General features: G+C 39.4%; 1 protein-coding gene across 1 annotated transcript in view; it reads left to right on the forward strand.

Moving 5' to 3' along the window:
* Window positions 1-4487: 4487 nt before the first annotated feature.
* The window catches only part of LOC106513815 (endothelin B receptor), a 15621-nt gene continuing 2900 nt past the window's right edge, over window positions 4488-17208 (forward strand). The window contains exons 1-8 of the mRNA XM_014002817.1: window positions 4488-4961; window positions 7621-8086; window positions 10853-10965; window positions 12401-12605; window positions 13128-13277; window positions 14331-14464; window positions 14559-14667; window positions 15234-15374. Of these exons, the coding sequence (XP_013858271.1) occupies window positions 7673-8086; window positions 10853-10965; window positions 12401-12605; window positions 13128-13277; window positions 14331-14464; window positions 14559-14667; window positions 15234-15368 (1260 nt within the window). The 5' untranslated portion in view covers window positions 4488-4961; window positions 7621-7672 and the 3' untranslated portion in view covers window positions 15369-15374. The remainder of the gene's footprint in view (window positions 4962-7620; window positions 8087-10852; window positions 10966-12400; window positions 12606-13127; window positions 13278-14330; window positions 14465-14558; window positions 14668-15233; window positions 15375-17208) is intronic.

Here is a 17208-nt window from a genome sequence, read left to right on the forward strand (position 1 = left end):
GTGCTACCTCGTCAGATATTGCTACCGTAGCGCAGTAGCACAGATCAACAGAACACCAGCCTGGGGAATTGTGTTTGCCTCTCTGGGCACCGGTTGTCCAGTGGTAGTAGATGGGCCGCGCTCAGTGCGACCACCCCCTGGGCTTGGTGGGAACAGACTGGAGTGTCTGACTGGAGTCAGGCGCCTTGGTGCCGGGGAGTCCAGCGTGCGTCGCAGCCTTCAGGCTTCCGTGTCACCAGTGCTGAGGCACGGGAGTCTCCAGAATGCAAGTCGAGGACCTGAAAATCGGCGAAGGACACGCGTTTTCCTCCCCAGCACCAAAACGCCTGACTTCAGTCAGACGCTCCAGTCTGAAGTTCCAACATGAACACCATGTTGGGAGGGCGGAGTTCATGTAAACAAAAGGTTGGGAGGGGGATGCAAACAGCACGTTCTGAAGAAAGCTAAAGAGCAGGCAGAACTGAAAATGTGAAATTTCATTATCCGAGATTCATTTTGTGATTTAAATCAAACGAACATGTTTTGTAGAGCCCACATGGATCCTAACTTGTTCTAGGACCCCCCCCATATTAGGTCACCTTTAAAAGTGATTCTAAAAACTGAGTAGGATTCCTTACAGAAGTCTCAGTGAGTTTACTGCAGACAGCTGTGGACAGAGGACTGAACAAAGAAAAAAGCAGCTCTGAGGCCTTACTTCTGCTGCATTAGACGGATAATCACTTTTTAATAACCTTCAACTTTATTTAGGGCTGCAGGGCGAAGGCCTTTGAACCTTGTATGACCCAGAAGAACAAGGGAGGACACACTCACACACACACACACACAAACACACACACACATATATCTAACACATAATTTAGCTGTAAATTTAAAGGCCCTGCTTCCAACAGAGAAACCTCAGTTGGTGTGTAACGTGTCCTCTCAGTGCCACGGATGAATCCTGTCTTGTTCACAACAGCTCTATGCTTTGTGCTGCAGTGACTGATGGAGCAACAAAAAATACTGAAATATTGCCCCACTAAAGTGTGTGTGTGTGTGTGTGGGGGGGGGGGGTCTTGTCAGACAAAAATAGTGAAAGCCAAATAATTAAAGATGATCTTTTTGAGAGAAAGCATTAAAATCTTGACAAAACAGACATTTTTATTGAGAATGATTCTAAAACATTCATTACAGCTTTTAGCTAATGTCAGCAGACATTTAGTTTTTTTACTTTACAACGTCCACTTGTGGCTAATGGGGTCACAGGTCCTACATCCGGACCCAGGACAGACTGGGATCTGACAACCAAACAAATGTGGACAAATGGAGTCCATAGGGATGCAAGTTATCGATTAATGAATTAATCTAAAGTTGACTGATCTTATCGATCGACTAACGATTAATTGATAAGCGGCCATTTTCCTAAAAACCTGACATTTCTCTTGAATCAAGGGTCTTTCTATGAAATGAAGGGCTAATTTTTTACACACTAAATAAAAAAAGTATAGTAATTATATTTTATAAAATTTATCGTGCCAGCTGTAAACACTGACTGAATAAACAGAAAATTGTGGATTTCTCAAGCATTATTAAACTTAAACATGTTTATAAAATATAACAAAACAGGAATCAATTTGGTTGCCAGTTTAAAAAAAGAAAAGAATAGCTGTATAAAAGCACTAAAATAACCCTTGTTACTTGGTAAGACTTCTTGAAACACTTGATTTGACTCAATTTTTTCTTATTTCAAGAATCTTACCAAGTAAAATTTTCTTACTACATTGGCAGAAAATTTTGACTTAAATTGAGTCAAATTTTCAGAATAACAAGACAAATAATCTCACACATTCTGAAAACAAGATGATTATTCTTACACAATCAGTTCTTGTTTAGTAAATCAGTCTGAAAACAAGATCAAAAAGACTTTTTGGCTGATATAAGATTTTAAAACTTGGTAAGATGGACAGTTTTTGCAGTGTACTCTTTTTTCGTTGTTTTATAACTTTTAATTTGTCGTGCCTGTTTCCTGGTAATAAAATTCAATTTAAAGGATTTCTGTCTTCAAGTTTTCATTGTTCAGCGTTCGTTCCTTCAGGCAGCTTGAAGCTGAGCCAGTTGACTCTGTCCCCACCGCTCACAAGGCTGGCTCACAGCTCAGGCGCGATATTGTGACGACCTCTTCATCACATGACACCGGGAACATTTCCCTCTGTCAAAATCATGAGCAGAGCGGTGAGCAGGAAAAGTAGAGCCTGTGTGTGTCGATGCGCTGCAGCGGAGCGAAACAGGATTGAGGGAAAGTCTGTGATGAACTGTAAATGTCAATAAATAAAAGAACACTGTTGACTGAACGAGAACAAAAAAAAAGAGTGAAAAAAACTTTTTTTTTTCAAACAAAAAAGCTCAGAAAAGCTTTTGGTTAAATGAAACATCAATTCAAAGCGGCCAGGTGTTTCCAGTTAAACACATTCACTCATCTTAGCAGGCCTCCTTAATATTCTGGCATTCTTCCTGATCCCTCACTAAAACCAAAGGTCCAGCTTTGACCTTTATTGGAACGTAAAGAAGTTCAGCTTCTGTTTGTTTTAAATCCTTCGAACCTCTTGGTATCTTGCTGTGACAGAAAACCAATAACTGCATTAACTGAGGTATGCTGAGGGAATGAACACGAGAGAGAAATTGTAAAACAGATGAGTAACATGAAAAAGATGCGTGTGCTCAAATGGCTGTTTGGACTGAGACATTTTAGGAAAAAAACAGTTATTAAACAGTTAATGAAACTAATGCTGAGGGCTGAATGTGCTGAAATTTACTGAAGAATCTGAAACTGAGGTTGTTAAAGCTATAAAAAAAACTTAAGAAGTAGCTAAAACTGGAAGGAGCTGAATTCACGTTTCAAAAGGTAGCTGGCCAGAAGAAAAATGTAAAAAAATAAACAAATAAAATGCCAGAATCTAGCTAAAAGTATCAAAAGATTAGCTAAACTCTAAATATGAAGGGTGTCAAAGTAACCTGACCACCCTCTGCTCTAGACCCGGGAGAAAGGAGAAAAATCAAAGAGGGTGAATAATAAATTGTGTGCAAGTAGATGATTTATGCAGGAAACTATTTCTGGACTAATTCTAGATTCTAAATGATTATTGTGTTGATTTATTTGTGTATGTGTGTCAGTGTGTTATCCAGAAAATATTCAGCAAAAAAGATCATGAGTTTCAAAATATATAAGTTCCCAGTGGTGGGCACAGTTCCCCTAAAGCACTGATAGGGGAAATAATTTCCTGATTATTGCTTTAGGGTTTTTACTAATTTTAAAATTTATTAGTGGATTAGCACTTGCTAAATTTAGAAGCTAAATTTAGAAGCACTAACTGAGGTCTATAAATGTTATTGATCAACATTAACAGCTGAGGGTGAAAGCTGTCACATTTTTAGAAGAGTGTTCATGGGTTGACTGGGTTATTTTAGTGCTTTAGAATAAGTTTTTGCTGTTACGGTTTAGATGAGGAATGAACCCAAATCCAGACGGAGGTAAGAGTTTTTAAGAAAACTATTTATTTTAACAAAAAAAAAAAAAAAAAAGCTGGCAGGGCTGCTAAATAAACAAAAACTTGAAGCACAACAAAGAGACGACAAGGAAAACCATAACTGTTGGTGGAGAAACCAAACATGAACCAGTGAGGACAGAAGAGAAGTATTTATACACAGAGAGAGGAAAAGAGAGGATTGACAACAGCTGAGAGAGCACTGATTAGAAACGACAGGCAGGTGTGTGTGACAGAGGAGGAAGTAAACAATCTGAGGGAAAAAGAGGCGTAATGATGACACGGGAACACAAGAAGGAGGAATGACAAAAGACACAAAGACACACAACCTCACATTTGCTAAAACTTTCAGTGCATCAGTGCTTTAGAATTAGGGGACCTAAATATTTGAGTTAGTGTTTTAGGGCTAGTGGAACTACCTTTTAGATTAGTGCTGCCCACCACTGTAAGTTTGCTTTTATTCATAAGAACACAAGTAGAATTTTTATGGTCAAAAACAAAATAGTAAAAATAACAGTAAATTTTTAAAGAAGTCTTCAGTTGATCCAAAATGCTGCTGCTGGAGTTGGAAGGAGAGATCATATTTCTCCAGTTTTAGCTTGTCTCCACTGGCTCCCTGTCAGATTCAGAATATTATTAAAATAGTACTCCAAACATACAAAGCTCTTAACAAACAAGCTCCATCATATATTAAACATCTTATTGTTCCATATTTTCCTAACAGAGCACTTCGTTCTCAGACTGCAGGTTTACTTGTGGTTCCTATGTTTCTCCTTTAGAGTTATTAGTTCTGCTGCTACAGGCTTAAACTGCTGGAGCACAAACTGAGCACATTTCCTCTCTCTGCTGCTGTTTTTAGTCTCTCTCCTCTACATGTTTATTGTAATTATTTCTATCAACAACGCATTTCATTCCTTGAAAATCAAACAGCTGCTGCTACGTGTATTTTCACACTGCTGCCCCGCCCCAACTTGTATAAATTCACAAAATATTGGTTTAATTGGACCGAGAGAAGAATCACACTGAAACCCTTTAAATGAATATCAAGAAAAATCCTTGCAGCAATAGTAATGAATGATTTGTCCTAAAGGCAACTTATACAAGCAAGTGCAAAAGATCTTTGTGTGAAACGACTTGTGATTTGAATCCATTTCACACAGTCAAATGAGAACATTATTTGGATGACTTGCACCTCCTCCTGCCTCCCTCTCAAGAAGAGGAGGGGTTGAAGGGCAGGGATCAGCTCCTGCAGACTCAAGCTGAGCACCGTGAGGCTCAGCAGTCAGAACCGAGGACAAGTGGTCCGCAGAACCATGACCGGACCATGACTGCTGGAACCACAGGCCTTTGATTTTGGACTCTTCTCCCATCCTGAGCGTCTCTGGGGAACTTTTTCTTCATCAAGGACTTGAAGAGGTCCTGCCTCTGCTTCGGCTTTAGGTGAGTCAGAACTGAAAATCGTCCTTTTATTTAGACACCTTTTTTCACATTTATTTCAATATGCAAATATCCTACAAGCTTCTCAAGATGTTAATCTTTTTTTTTCAAGATCCGTTTTTACTAAATATTTTACTGCAGATTAGTCAAAAACAACCACATAAAAACTAATTATGTTTTTCTTTTCAACATAAAACCTTTTCATGTTTTTACAAAACTCTTCTCTGGCCTGTTTTATGGTTTTTGCAGGCTTTTTTATTTCATTTATTTATTTATTTTACAAAAAATCAGTTTTCAGCTTTAATTTTCTTCCTTGAAAAATCCACAAATAATTGAAAATAATACAAAATAATAAATAAAAGTGATAATGTTTGAAGTTCTTAGTCATAACATGGCTTTTCTGAAAACTCAAAGGAGCTTTTTTTTCTCACTAAAACGTGTTTTTGAGTGGCGGAGGACTTTTAGATATGTTTAATGTGATCCGTCTGTGAAAGCTTAAAGAAAAGGACTTTGGGAAAAAAAAAGATTATCCTCCAGATGGAAAGTAACAAAACTTTCTCTGCATTTGAGCATCGGAATTTCACTGCATTTTTCCAACACCTGTGAATCATAACAATGTTAAAAAGAAGACTGATGATGCTTAGATTTCATTTCTGAAAGCAAAAAACTTTAATATTTGATACATTGTGTATCACTTTCATATATCATCACATGATATGAGCTGGAGGTGTTGGTGTTTGGACACAGTTTAAACTCTTAGACGCCTCCTGTTTTTGCAGTCTTATCCAAAGGGGCAAAATAAAGTCAGACTTCAAGTCTCATTTTAATAGTTCTATCACATGTTCTATGGCAGATGTTAAAAATAAATCAGTGAGAAATACTTCAGGCATTTTGAAATAGGACTTTATAGAAAAGTTATTAATCATTAATATCTTAGCTGTTGTAGCTTTACAAATCACTTCTGATGGGAGAAAATGAATTTTGCTGTGAGCAGATTGATGAGGTAAAGGCTCGTCAAGTATCCAATCTTCTGCTGTCTTAATACTACAAACTGAAACTGAGATTTCTTATTAAAGGTGGGACCAAGTTATTGTTTTGCAAGTCTCAAGTCTTTGTCTTAATGTCCTGAGTCAAGTTTCAAGCAAAGACAGACAACTGTCAAGTCCCAAGTCTGAAACTTGGAATTTCAAATCCTTTCGAGTCTTTTTAACAGTGCAGTTGTATGTAAAATAGCTCTATTTTTGTTAAATCTGTATTAATCTCAAATCGTGATGAAACATGCTGCTGAACTTACAACATATTCAAAAAAATAATTTTAAAATTGCACTTCTACAGTATATTGCATAATCCAAATAAACTCAGCTGCAAAAATAGTTTTCTTTTAAAATATATTTTTCTATTTTTAAAAATCTGGTTGATTTAATTGTGTGTGCTGCAGCTCATGCACACATATGTACAATAAAAATGACAGATGGTCTGCCTTTGGTAATACAGAATGAGTGAAATTAGTTAAAAGGGCCCACTTCATAAATAATGTGTATTAAACTTTAGATTTTGGGTAAGATATTAAGGCTTTTCAAGTAAACAGGGTCAAGTCGTATTCAAGTAGTCATTGGTGTAAAACTCCAAGTCGAGTCACAACATTTTTTCAAGTCAAGTCTAAAGTCGTAAAATTAAAGACTCAAGTCTGACTCGAGCAAGTCGTGTGACTCGAGTCCCCATCTCTGTTCTTTATTTCACTCAACAGCAGGTCAAAGACATGGAAAACAAGAATTTATTCTCAGACCAGTCCTAGTAAAGAAATGATTTAAAATGAGTAAAAAGCATCTAATATCATGTGATAATAAAGCACAGAGGGAGCTTTAAGACACCTCCTCACCAGCCTCAAAGGAACTCATCGCTCCTCAGTTGTCTGGGCTTTGAAGCTGCACAACCATCAACAATTCCAGTCAAAAAAATCCACCTTAATGCTATTTTTAGACATTTTACACCACCTTCAGCTTCAAATTACACAAAAAGCAGCAGAAATACAATATCTTTGCCAGAAGTGCTCCTGGCTGTGGTAGTGCTATAGCTAGCTGCTGCTGCTTACATTTGCAAAACAGAACAAAATTATTTTATAAATAGCAGCTAAGAAGATACTGATGGTATAACCATGAGTTAGGCAATCCATTCAGAATAAAAAGTTTGTTTTATTTTTTTCAGTTTGTTATCCACAGCAGGTAATATTTGAATTGTTAAAAACATTTCACACCTAATGATCTGAAGTATGTTTTTAAGATGTTAAGGTAGAACTATTCTCATTCTACCTCCTGGGGTCAAAAAGTCACAGGTCCCAAATTCCTCGTTTGTTTTCACACCGTATATGTTTCTCAGAGCCCAACACAGGCCCTGATTATTTCCCTGCTGTTCCTAAAGTAACTAAATAAATCACTAGAATGTGATTGCTGTGTGGCTTTGTGGATCTTCTAGTTTGTTTTCTGAACTTTACACTTGATTTCACAACTCCACATGAAGTGATCCAAACTTGCTTCAGAATGTTCGACGTCTGTGCAAAACTTCTTGATGTGCTGTTATTTTTCCCATTATTATTTTTTAACCACCCAACAATGTTCTTACCTGTAATAATGCTCGAATGTTTTCTTTCCTTCTTTTGTTCCAGAGTCACTACAGAGGATCTGTGTCTCTTGTAACGAAAACAACCAAGCCCCAAGATGAAGGCGCGTCTCCTCTGCTTGCAGCTCCTCCTCTTGGTGACTCACATGCTTGTGGTCAGCGGACAACTCGAACCACAGAGGCAGCCCCCCCAGGCCCCTCTCATCGCCACCCAGAGACCTGGGCTCGTGGAGAGGGAGGTTCTGGGTTCAATGAGACCCAACTTCACCGTGCCTCGACGCCACTTTCCACCCGCGTGCCTGGGGCCCACCGAGATCCGAGACACGTTCAAGTACATCAATTCGGTGGTGTCCTGCATGGTGTTTGTCGTGGGCATCATAGGCAACTCTGCTCTCCTGAGGATCATCTATAAGAATAAGTGCATGAGGAACGGGCCTAACATACTTATCGGCAGCCTGGCCCTGGGAGACCTGCTGCATATCATCATCGGCATTCCCATTAATGTTTACAAGGTAAGGCAAGGTGATGAGGATTTATAAATGTTCAAATTTTCTTACGTAACATCCCATAAAGAAGTATAACATCATATTTTGTGCTCACAGAAATGTTTTTACTCCTTACTGGGCTATAGGGCCTTCACCCACACCAATCCTATCCCTGTAATTAAACACAAACACATGAATGAATAGAGGAGCTTTCAATTATTACTCTACTGGATTCTAAAGCCCTGTGTATCCCCTCCTGCCTCTCTGCATGATGAGCTCAGTTTTGCTTCAGAGTCAGGGAGACAGGACCAAACCGTATATTTGTGTAAGCGGGTCGCAGCGCTGACAGAACAGGCAGGGTGGTGTGGAGAAATACACGCTCACGTGACTTCCATTTATTTCCACATACATTCCAGTCCACCACCCAAAACAATATCCAAAATGTCTCATGTTGTACTTTATTTGCTTGTGTAAGGGTTCACCCTACACTTATTATAACAATGAAATAAGGAAATTATTTTAGCAAGGATCGTTTTATTTTCGGTAAAATATTCTTCCAGTGCAAAGTGAATGAACAACACGAAAGTGACTTTAGTCAGTGAATTTTGATTTGATCCATAAATAAATGTGATTGTTTATTTTACATAATCACACAAAATCACCACAGTACACTTAATTGTGAGCAATCAATTTCCTATAAAGGTTTGGAACCAACAATAACAAGCACGCTTCGATCTTCGTTAATTGTCAATCAAGCACTTAAATAGAACACAAACGTCAAGCTTTAGATGTTGAATACCAGACATTTGAGGCAAATAACTTAAGTTTGGCAAGGTAGGTTTAAGAAAAGGAGGAAAAATAAGATATTAGTTAGTTTTCCTAACTTTTAACTTAAATAAATGTGGGTTAACCAGAGGCAAGGCATTTCTCTGCTCAGCGTCAGCCAGATTGCAATGCTTTTGTAACCACCAGCTTTTACCTTTAAAGGCACAGTGTGTAGGATTTTGTCAATTCTTTTAGCCGAAATTGAGATAATCATTAATGACAATAATAAAAAACAAATCATAACATTGCAGACAAAGACCTTGTTTTCTTATTTTTACTTTATAAAAAGCTGTTTATATCTCCATGGTCGCGGGTCGCTACACAGGCAGCCGCCATCTTGCACCGCCATCTTGTCTATGAAGGCTCATGAAGGACAAACTGCGGTGGCGGCGTCAAAACGGTTTTAGTTGTAATACTATAAATGTAATATTTGTTGTCTGTCATTGTAGCTGGGATAATTTTACTTATTAAAGCTCATAATTTTACCACTTGAAACATCACTAGCCCTGAAGCTGCTGGTAGACATCGCGGTTGGAATTATCAAAGGTTTTTGACACCTGAGAGACACCGTAGCAACTCCTTTGAGTTTGGAAGCGGGGGGTGGGGGTGGGGGGAGGACCAGGGAGGATGATTCAACCACTCAACCACTAGATGTCGCTGAAAACAACAAATTGTACACACTGTGCCTTCAAAGATGAGATCAGTCACCTATCCAGGTATTCGGGGAGGTTTCTTCAGTTAGTAAGAAAATCCGTCAGGACCGTTCACTGAGCTGAACACTCCAGGCGTGTTAACTTTCAGCATCCGCGTACATCCGCGTCAAGCCATAGGAGGAAAGGCGAAGCCCAAACTGGATCCCGATTTCAAAATAAAAACTTCAGACAGGAAGATTTTAAAACAAGTTGGAAATGCCAGGCGTTGGTCGTGTCCGGCCGTGCAGCTCCCCATTGGCAGTAAAGGGTAGAACTGACACAGCTAAAGCTCTAGTTCTCCAGAGAGAACCCAGCTGCGAGTGTTGTGGATGGCACGGAAATCCGTCACTCTCACTCTGACTGTGACTGTCCGTCTTCACAGATGGGCGGTCTTTCACTCACTGCCTCTTGGGCGGAAAATGTGTTAGTGACTTAAAGAGGGTTTCTTAGTTCCGCCTTCAGAGGTTAGATTAGAAAAGGAAGATATCAAGGAAAAATGTTAATTCAGAGACTTGCCATCACCTCCTGAAGCTAAATAATGATTGATTTTGTGTAGTTCAGAAACAAAACATATTACGACCTATTTAATTATTATCTGATGAGAACTTCTTTAAAACATAACTGAAAGAATGAATTGCTTCAAATTCAAAACATTTGCATATATGATTCAGACAAGTAAAACATTGATACTTCATCAACTTTAAACCATAAAAATTAGTTAATTAAATAAGATTTTTGCACAGAAAATCCAAACATAGCTGAAATCATACTGAGGGAGAAAAGAGATCTGTCCTCTTTTCTCCTGTAACTTTGATAAACATTCTCTGATTATCAAAATGCGTAATAAGTTTCAGTTAAGAAAACAATAAATCAAATAAGAAGAAGATTCTTCTGTGTATTATCTGATTAAGAAAAAGAGAGTCTCTTTGAGAAGTTAAGGTGACCTGAAGTGACCTAAATTCAGTTCTGAGTGGAACAGAGTTTTTGTCCCTTTAAAGGCCCATCAGAGGACTGAGGTCCAAGACAGTTCCCTTGATTATTTCACTTGAGGTGACCCCTACACTTGCAATGCATAAAGGTCAAAGTGAGGGTCGTAGTACCAACTGTAGTGGTTTTAAAACTGTATGACACAAATTACTGAGGAAACAGCTAAGTTCTAATTCATACCTTGTTATTCTGTCTTGGATTCTTGTGGTTGCAGAAAAAAGACAAGAAATAGCATTTTCTCATTCCAAACATGTTTTAACCCAAGTCTTGTGTTGCAATCTGTCTCCAGCTCCTGGCCGAAGACTGGCCGTTTGGGGTGGTTCTGTGCAAGCTGCTGCCGTTTGTCCAGAAAGCCTCAGTGGGGATTACCGTGTTGAGTCTGTGTGCTTTGAGTATAGACAGGTATGCAGTCACAATCCAAACATGCTTTCTGTGCTGTGGTAGCTTATTTTTGCATGTTTTGTGAGTGCAAACAGCACCATGTGATTTGGAGATGCAACTGGGTAACAAAAGCTTTTGTGCTTGTGAGCTGCAGCTACAAACTGTAGATGAACTGCACCATAAACTAGACATACCAGTCAAATCCAAACTCTAAGGTGTCCTTGTAAACTTTCATAGAAGGAGACCTATGACCAATAATCAAAGGATTTCCATTGCTAGAGATCCAATGAGGGTGCAACTCCTACATTGGTTTTAAAGCACCTGGTGTTCCCAGGTGGTGTCCTATCCAAGTACTAACCAGACCCAACCCTGCTTAGCTTTCAAGATCAAATGAGATCTGGCGTGTTTAGGTACGGCCACAACATAGGATGCAGCTATACCACCACAGCTGCACTATATAGAATTACATAGGATGATGTAATGATGATGATGACTCCTTTATGCTTCTCCATGACCAATTATAACTTGGTTGAATTGCAGCAAATTTGGAAAACTAGCCAGTTGAGGTGGCTCGGGCATCTGGTTAGGATGTCTCCTGGACTCCTCCCTGGTGAGGAGTTCCAGGCACATCCCACTGGGAGGAGGCCCAGAGGAAGACCCAGGACACGCTGGAGGGACTATGTTTCTCTGCTGGCCTGGGAACGCCTCGGGATTCCCCCAGATGAGCTGGCCCAAGTGACTGGGGAGAGGAAAGTCTGGGTCTCTCTGCTTAGGATGTTGCCCCCGCAACCCAACCCTAGATAAGTGGAAGAAAACGGATGGACAGACGGACAAAATGTGTTTTTCCTGCCGTTCTCCACGTCACTGAGGCACTCTCTTTCAACCTCACCACACTCTATATGCCTGCTCTTGCATGACTCTCTTGGAACTGAACTACACCCCACTAMCCTGATGCTCACACCATATGTATGACATTGGCAATAGGCTGTTTTAATAACCTTGTCATGATCACAGTTGTGGCCTAGACATGAGGCCAGAGCAACAGATCCTTCATCAAATTCTTGATAATCTAGCCAAACCAGTGTTGTTTTCCTAAGATCATGGATACACCATCACGTCCCACCCACAGTTCACAGCTATCACAGTGAAAAACCAAAACAAACCCACTGCAGAAGTTTTGATCATGCTCAAAACTCAAGATACCAATGAACAGGCCAATGTTTGAAAAACCCACGGTGGTCAACCTTTCACACATAATGAGAAACTCAGTGCATTCTTGACACGTACATGATGATCTCACCAAGACTCAGAAAAAAATTAATCAAATTTTGGCTGACTTTTTTTGTTTGTTGTTGCTGCAGATTCATCATCCAGCATGGAGGGAATCTATGCAAGATGAGTTCTTTACCAAATTCTAATCTGTTGGTAACTGATCTCATGTTGTTGGGTCTTTCAGGTATCGTGCAGTGGCCTCGTGGAGCCGGATCAAAGGAATAGGACTTCCAAAATGGATGGCTATCGAGATAGCACTCATCTGGATTATATCCATTGTCCTCGCTGTGCCAGAAGCAATAGCCTTTGACATGATCACCATGGACTACAAAGGAGAATACTTGAGAATCTGCCTGCTGAACCCCATGCAAACAACAAACTTTATGAGGGTGAGCTGAGACCACCTCTTTGAGTAGATCTTTCACAGTTTAGAGGAAAATGGTGTGTGTTGATTCAGCTGTGCCTAAATGAGACGTGCAATAAGACAAGGAAAGACAGCAGTGCAGATGTGCATGCTATGCGTAGATATGAAAGAATTCTTAACACAAAAGTACTTAAACTCACGAGTCATACTGTGACAACTTAATAGCCAAATGGACGTTAGAAGGAATTCACTGAAAGCAAAGTATTGCCAATTAGAGTATATGTCAAATTAGGGAGATGGCTCCTTTTAGTTGGCAGAAATTACTGTGTGAATTTATATATGATCCAGTTTCTTAAACTCTAAAAAGTAATAGCTTCAGTTTCACCGCAGTCTTTCAAAAGACCAGGACCACAAGAGCTTGAAAAACAATTGTTTCCCCATCTGAATTGAGGTCAAACTGTGATTTCACTCTGATAAATTAGCCTCTTCTGTGTTCCAGCAGATGTTTGTGAAAATCCAGTTTTATTCTCCTCTCCTCCCTGTGCAGTTTTATAAGTCTGCTAAAGACTGGTGGCTGTTTGGCGCATATTTCTGTTTGCCGCTGGCCTGCACGGCCATTTTCTACACCATGATGACCTGCGAGATGCTTAGGAAGAAGAACGGTGTGCAGATTGCTCTCAGTGACCACCTTAAACAGGTCAGACTGATGGATTATTCAAAACTTTCTTCTTTTCTTATTTCTTATCATCTTATATCTGCCCCTATTTCTAAAAAAAATAATTCAAACAATAATAATCTTTAAATAACAAAAAGCATGAACACATTATATTTCAACAAACCAACTTTTATCATTCTCTCAAACAGTGATGGGCACAGTTCCCCTAAAGCACTAAAGCAGTAATAGGGGAACTAATTTCATTAGTGCTTTAGGGTTTATTTTGATATTAATTAGTGGATTAGCACTTGCTAAATTTATGGGCTAAATTTAGATACACTAATCTCAGCAACTGTTTAATTACCACTATGAGTGAAGTCTGTTTCAACGAATCACCTCCCTAAACTGCGTGGACACACATAAGGTTGTGTAATGTCAATAAAGAGGCTCAAGAGAGCAACAAATATGTGACTCTTGTTGACGCTGAAGAATGTTCATGGGTTGACTGGGTTATATTAGTGTTTTAGAATTAGCTTTTGCTAAAATTTTCAGTGTGTTAGTGCTTTATAATTAGGGGACCTAAATATCTGAGTTAGTGCTTTAGGGCTAGTGGAACTAATTTTTAGATCAGAGCTGCCCACCACTGCTCTCAGACATACACACTGATCCAGTATTTTTAACATCACTTCAAATTATTCCATGGTCAGATAAAGGCGGACGCTGTATCTTACACTTTTTGTCATAATTGATTACAATTTACTCTGTTTATGAGTTTTTTGAGTGTTTTGAGTAGTAGCACCTTACAGATGAAGTGGTAGATTAAAACTATAAACATAAAGAAAAAAATTCCAGCCTGTTTGCACAATTACACCATTTAATCCAAACTGTAATAATACAATACAGATTTTTAAGCAACAACAATAAAACAGCAAAATTAGAGACAGACATATTTTTTCTCAATATCATTTGTGGAAGCACGTTTACGTAAAACAATCTGCTCTCAGTGACATAAAACTCCACAGAGACCAGAATGTCACCACAGTTGTTTCAGAGCCAGATGCTGATTTGTGTGTGTGTGTATTTGTGTGTGTTCAGCGGAGGGAGGTGGCTAAGACAGTGTTCTGTCTGGTTCTGGTCTTTGCTCTGTGCTGGCTGCCTCTCCACGTCAGCCGGATCCTGAAGCTTACCATTTATGATCCAAAAGATCCAAACCGCTGCGAGCTGCTCAGGTACGGAAGGAAATACTTGGATTTTATGAGAAAAACATGAAAAAAATAAATAAGTAAAAAGTGGAACTCTTATGTGTGTCTGTAACTGTTTTAGTTTCTTTTTGGTGCTGGACTACATTGGTATCAATATGGCCTCCATCAACTCCTGCATCAACCCCATCGCCCTCTACTTGGTCAGCAAGCGCTTCAAGAGCTGCTTCAGAGTGAGACCCATTTTTTCTTTATAGATAGTTCAGGTTGTTTTCAAGCAGGGTTTTGTGGAGTCCTGAGCAGTAGTAAGTGTCTTACCTGTTGTAGACATCAATCATTCTCAGTTTTGAGAATCATGGCGGAATTTGGCAACAGCTGGTCATATTGTTGTCTGTAGAGGTTAAGTTTTTTAAAAAAAAAATAACCTGAATTTTGAATACAATTTGTAAATATTTAGTCTTTTTGCATCAGACTATTGTTTACATATCTATGGCTATGTTCACAAAAGACTGTTAGAATTGGTTTGTGGTCTGTTGCAACTCATTTCATGAGTTAAAAGTGTTGCAAAACAGATTGATGCACTCAGGTTTGTAGATGCACAAGTAATGAGGTGTAAAAAATCACAAAGTTGTGTTTATTTAAAGGTCTGCCTGCCCATTAACTTACTCCAGTTTGATTATTGACCACACTTATCTCATTTTGCTACAGTGCAGTGTTGATCCAAATAAGTCAAGTTTGTATTCATTCCTCCTTTCCCCTTTTTAAATTTTCATTGACATTTTCTTTCCATTTGTTTTAGTCCTGCCTGTGCTGCTGGTGTCTTCCTGCAGAGATGTTATTGGATGAAAGGCAGTCGTGTATGAAACTTAAAGCCACAGATCAAGCTTCTGAGCAAAGTAACTCCCGGACCACCAACAAGTCCATCACAGCCTGAGCAGAGGTGAGACAGGAGGAGGTACAAGGATAAAAAATATGATAACTCTGAAAAGAACAGATATGTATATAATACATGACTGAGTGAAGGTGGTCTCGTTGTTTTCTCTTTTATAATGTCACATAAACCGTCCAGATGTACCTTTTCCTAAAATACAGAATATAGCAAACTGGTTTAAATACGAACAAATGTGTGTAAATGATAAGCAGTGTTGTTATACTGAGAATGGCAGTCAGTTCGTGACAAACAGCTGATCAGACTCAAAATCCAAATGGAGAATGTAACTCAGACACTAAAGGCTGCTTCATACCTGACAAGACGTAAGATGGTTGTGAGATGTTCTTTTTCACTTGTACATCCCTCCCTGTTAACACAAAAATGACCTCTGGAAATGTTAGTGCTGTTTATTGTGGTGAATCAACAGGTGAAACATTAATTTGATCCACTAGGTAGGACTGTCAGACAGCAAATGAGTACTATCGTGCTGTCACTTTAAATTATTGTATTTTGACCCAAACAATCATGTGTGTTGAGTGTGTGTGTGTGTGTGTGGNTGAAGTGTATCTTGAGATTGGTACAGAAACGTACATCTGACAACACTTCTGTTGGGCTTCAGTAAGACTCTTGCAGTCCCACCATGAAAAACAAAGCCGTTACATCCAAGATGGAGAAACCAGGAACCTCTGTTTGGACTGAGGATGAGGTTGGCTTACTCCCACAAGTTGAAAATTTGAGTAGCACAAACCAAATGTTGCTATCTGCTGTTGTGCATCTATTTGCACAAGTTCAGAAAAACTCTTGAGTGCAGCTGCTGGCAGAGCGCGCAAAAGATTTAACACCTCCTTGAGGGATCCCAAAGATCTCCTCTCTTAGACCTGAGAAAACCATGGCATTTTGTTGTGCGCATAAACAGCCAAACCGCAGCAGAAATGCCAAGGTTTCACTCAAAACTGGTGTTGTATAAACTGGGCCTGAGAAAAAAAAACTCTAGCGAGAATTCCTGGTAAGTCCTCCCACTGCAGCACACGTCACACACAAACAGAAACAACACAACGACAGCATGGTTGGCAGAGTGGGTGTTTCCTTTCAGTTTATGTTGGAGGAGAAATATCAGGTATTTTTGTAGATAATTAAGGAGAAGCACTATTTTGCTAATTTGTCTCTATGTTTGCGACAGACAGTGTGGGAGTGTGTCGCTACACTACCTACCAGCTGAGGCTAACTCTGTCTCAGCTGGTCCAATTATGTCTCCACACAGTCTCCTTACAACATGTTCTCACTCCTGACTCGTCAACATATTGACACGTGGTCAGGTGCTGTCTGCGTCCAGTTTTGAGGCGTCGGGTACCATCCTCGCGTCAGTCATTGCCGCCCGGGGCTTTTCCTGGTTGCGCCACATAGGAGTCTTTGGGTTGGGGGTCTGTGGTTAATATGAGAGATCAGGATTAATGGTTAATTTTAGGTACTAAGGTCGAGGATAGGCTGTATACGGCTAACAGAAGTTAAATTTAGGGTCTGGGACAGTTGTCGCGCATTTCCTACTCTTTTCAAAATATGACAACATGTTCTCCTCCTCCTCCGTCTCATCTTGTTAAGAACTGACATGAAGGTGGTACCCGACACGTCCAAAAATGGACGCAGACGGCTACCTGACCAAGCGTCAATATGTTGACAAGTCAGGAGTGAGAATGGGTTTCTCCTTCAATCCCAATAATTGTGTTATGTTCTTTTACAAGCTATTTGACTATCTTTAAAGGGATCCATGATTAGTTGTAACATTTATTTGATAAACATATATTTAACTGTAAAATAAAGACTGTAAAAATACTGTAGGCTGTTC

The sequence above is a fragment of the Austrofundulus limnaeus genome, unplaced genomic scaffold, assembly GCF_001266775.1.
Source record: "Austrofundulus limnaeus strain Quisiro unplaced genomic scaffold, Austrofundulus_limnaeus-1.0 Scaffold15, whole genome shotgun sequence".
Lineage (NCBI taxonomy): Eukaryota > Metazoa > Chordata > Actinopteri > Cyprinodontiformes > Rivulidae > Austrofundulus > Austrofundulus limnaeus.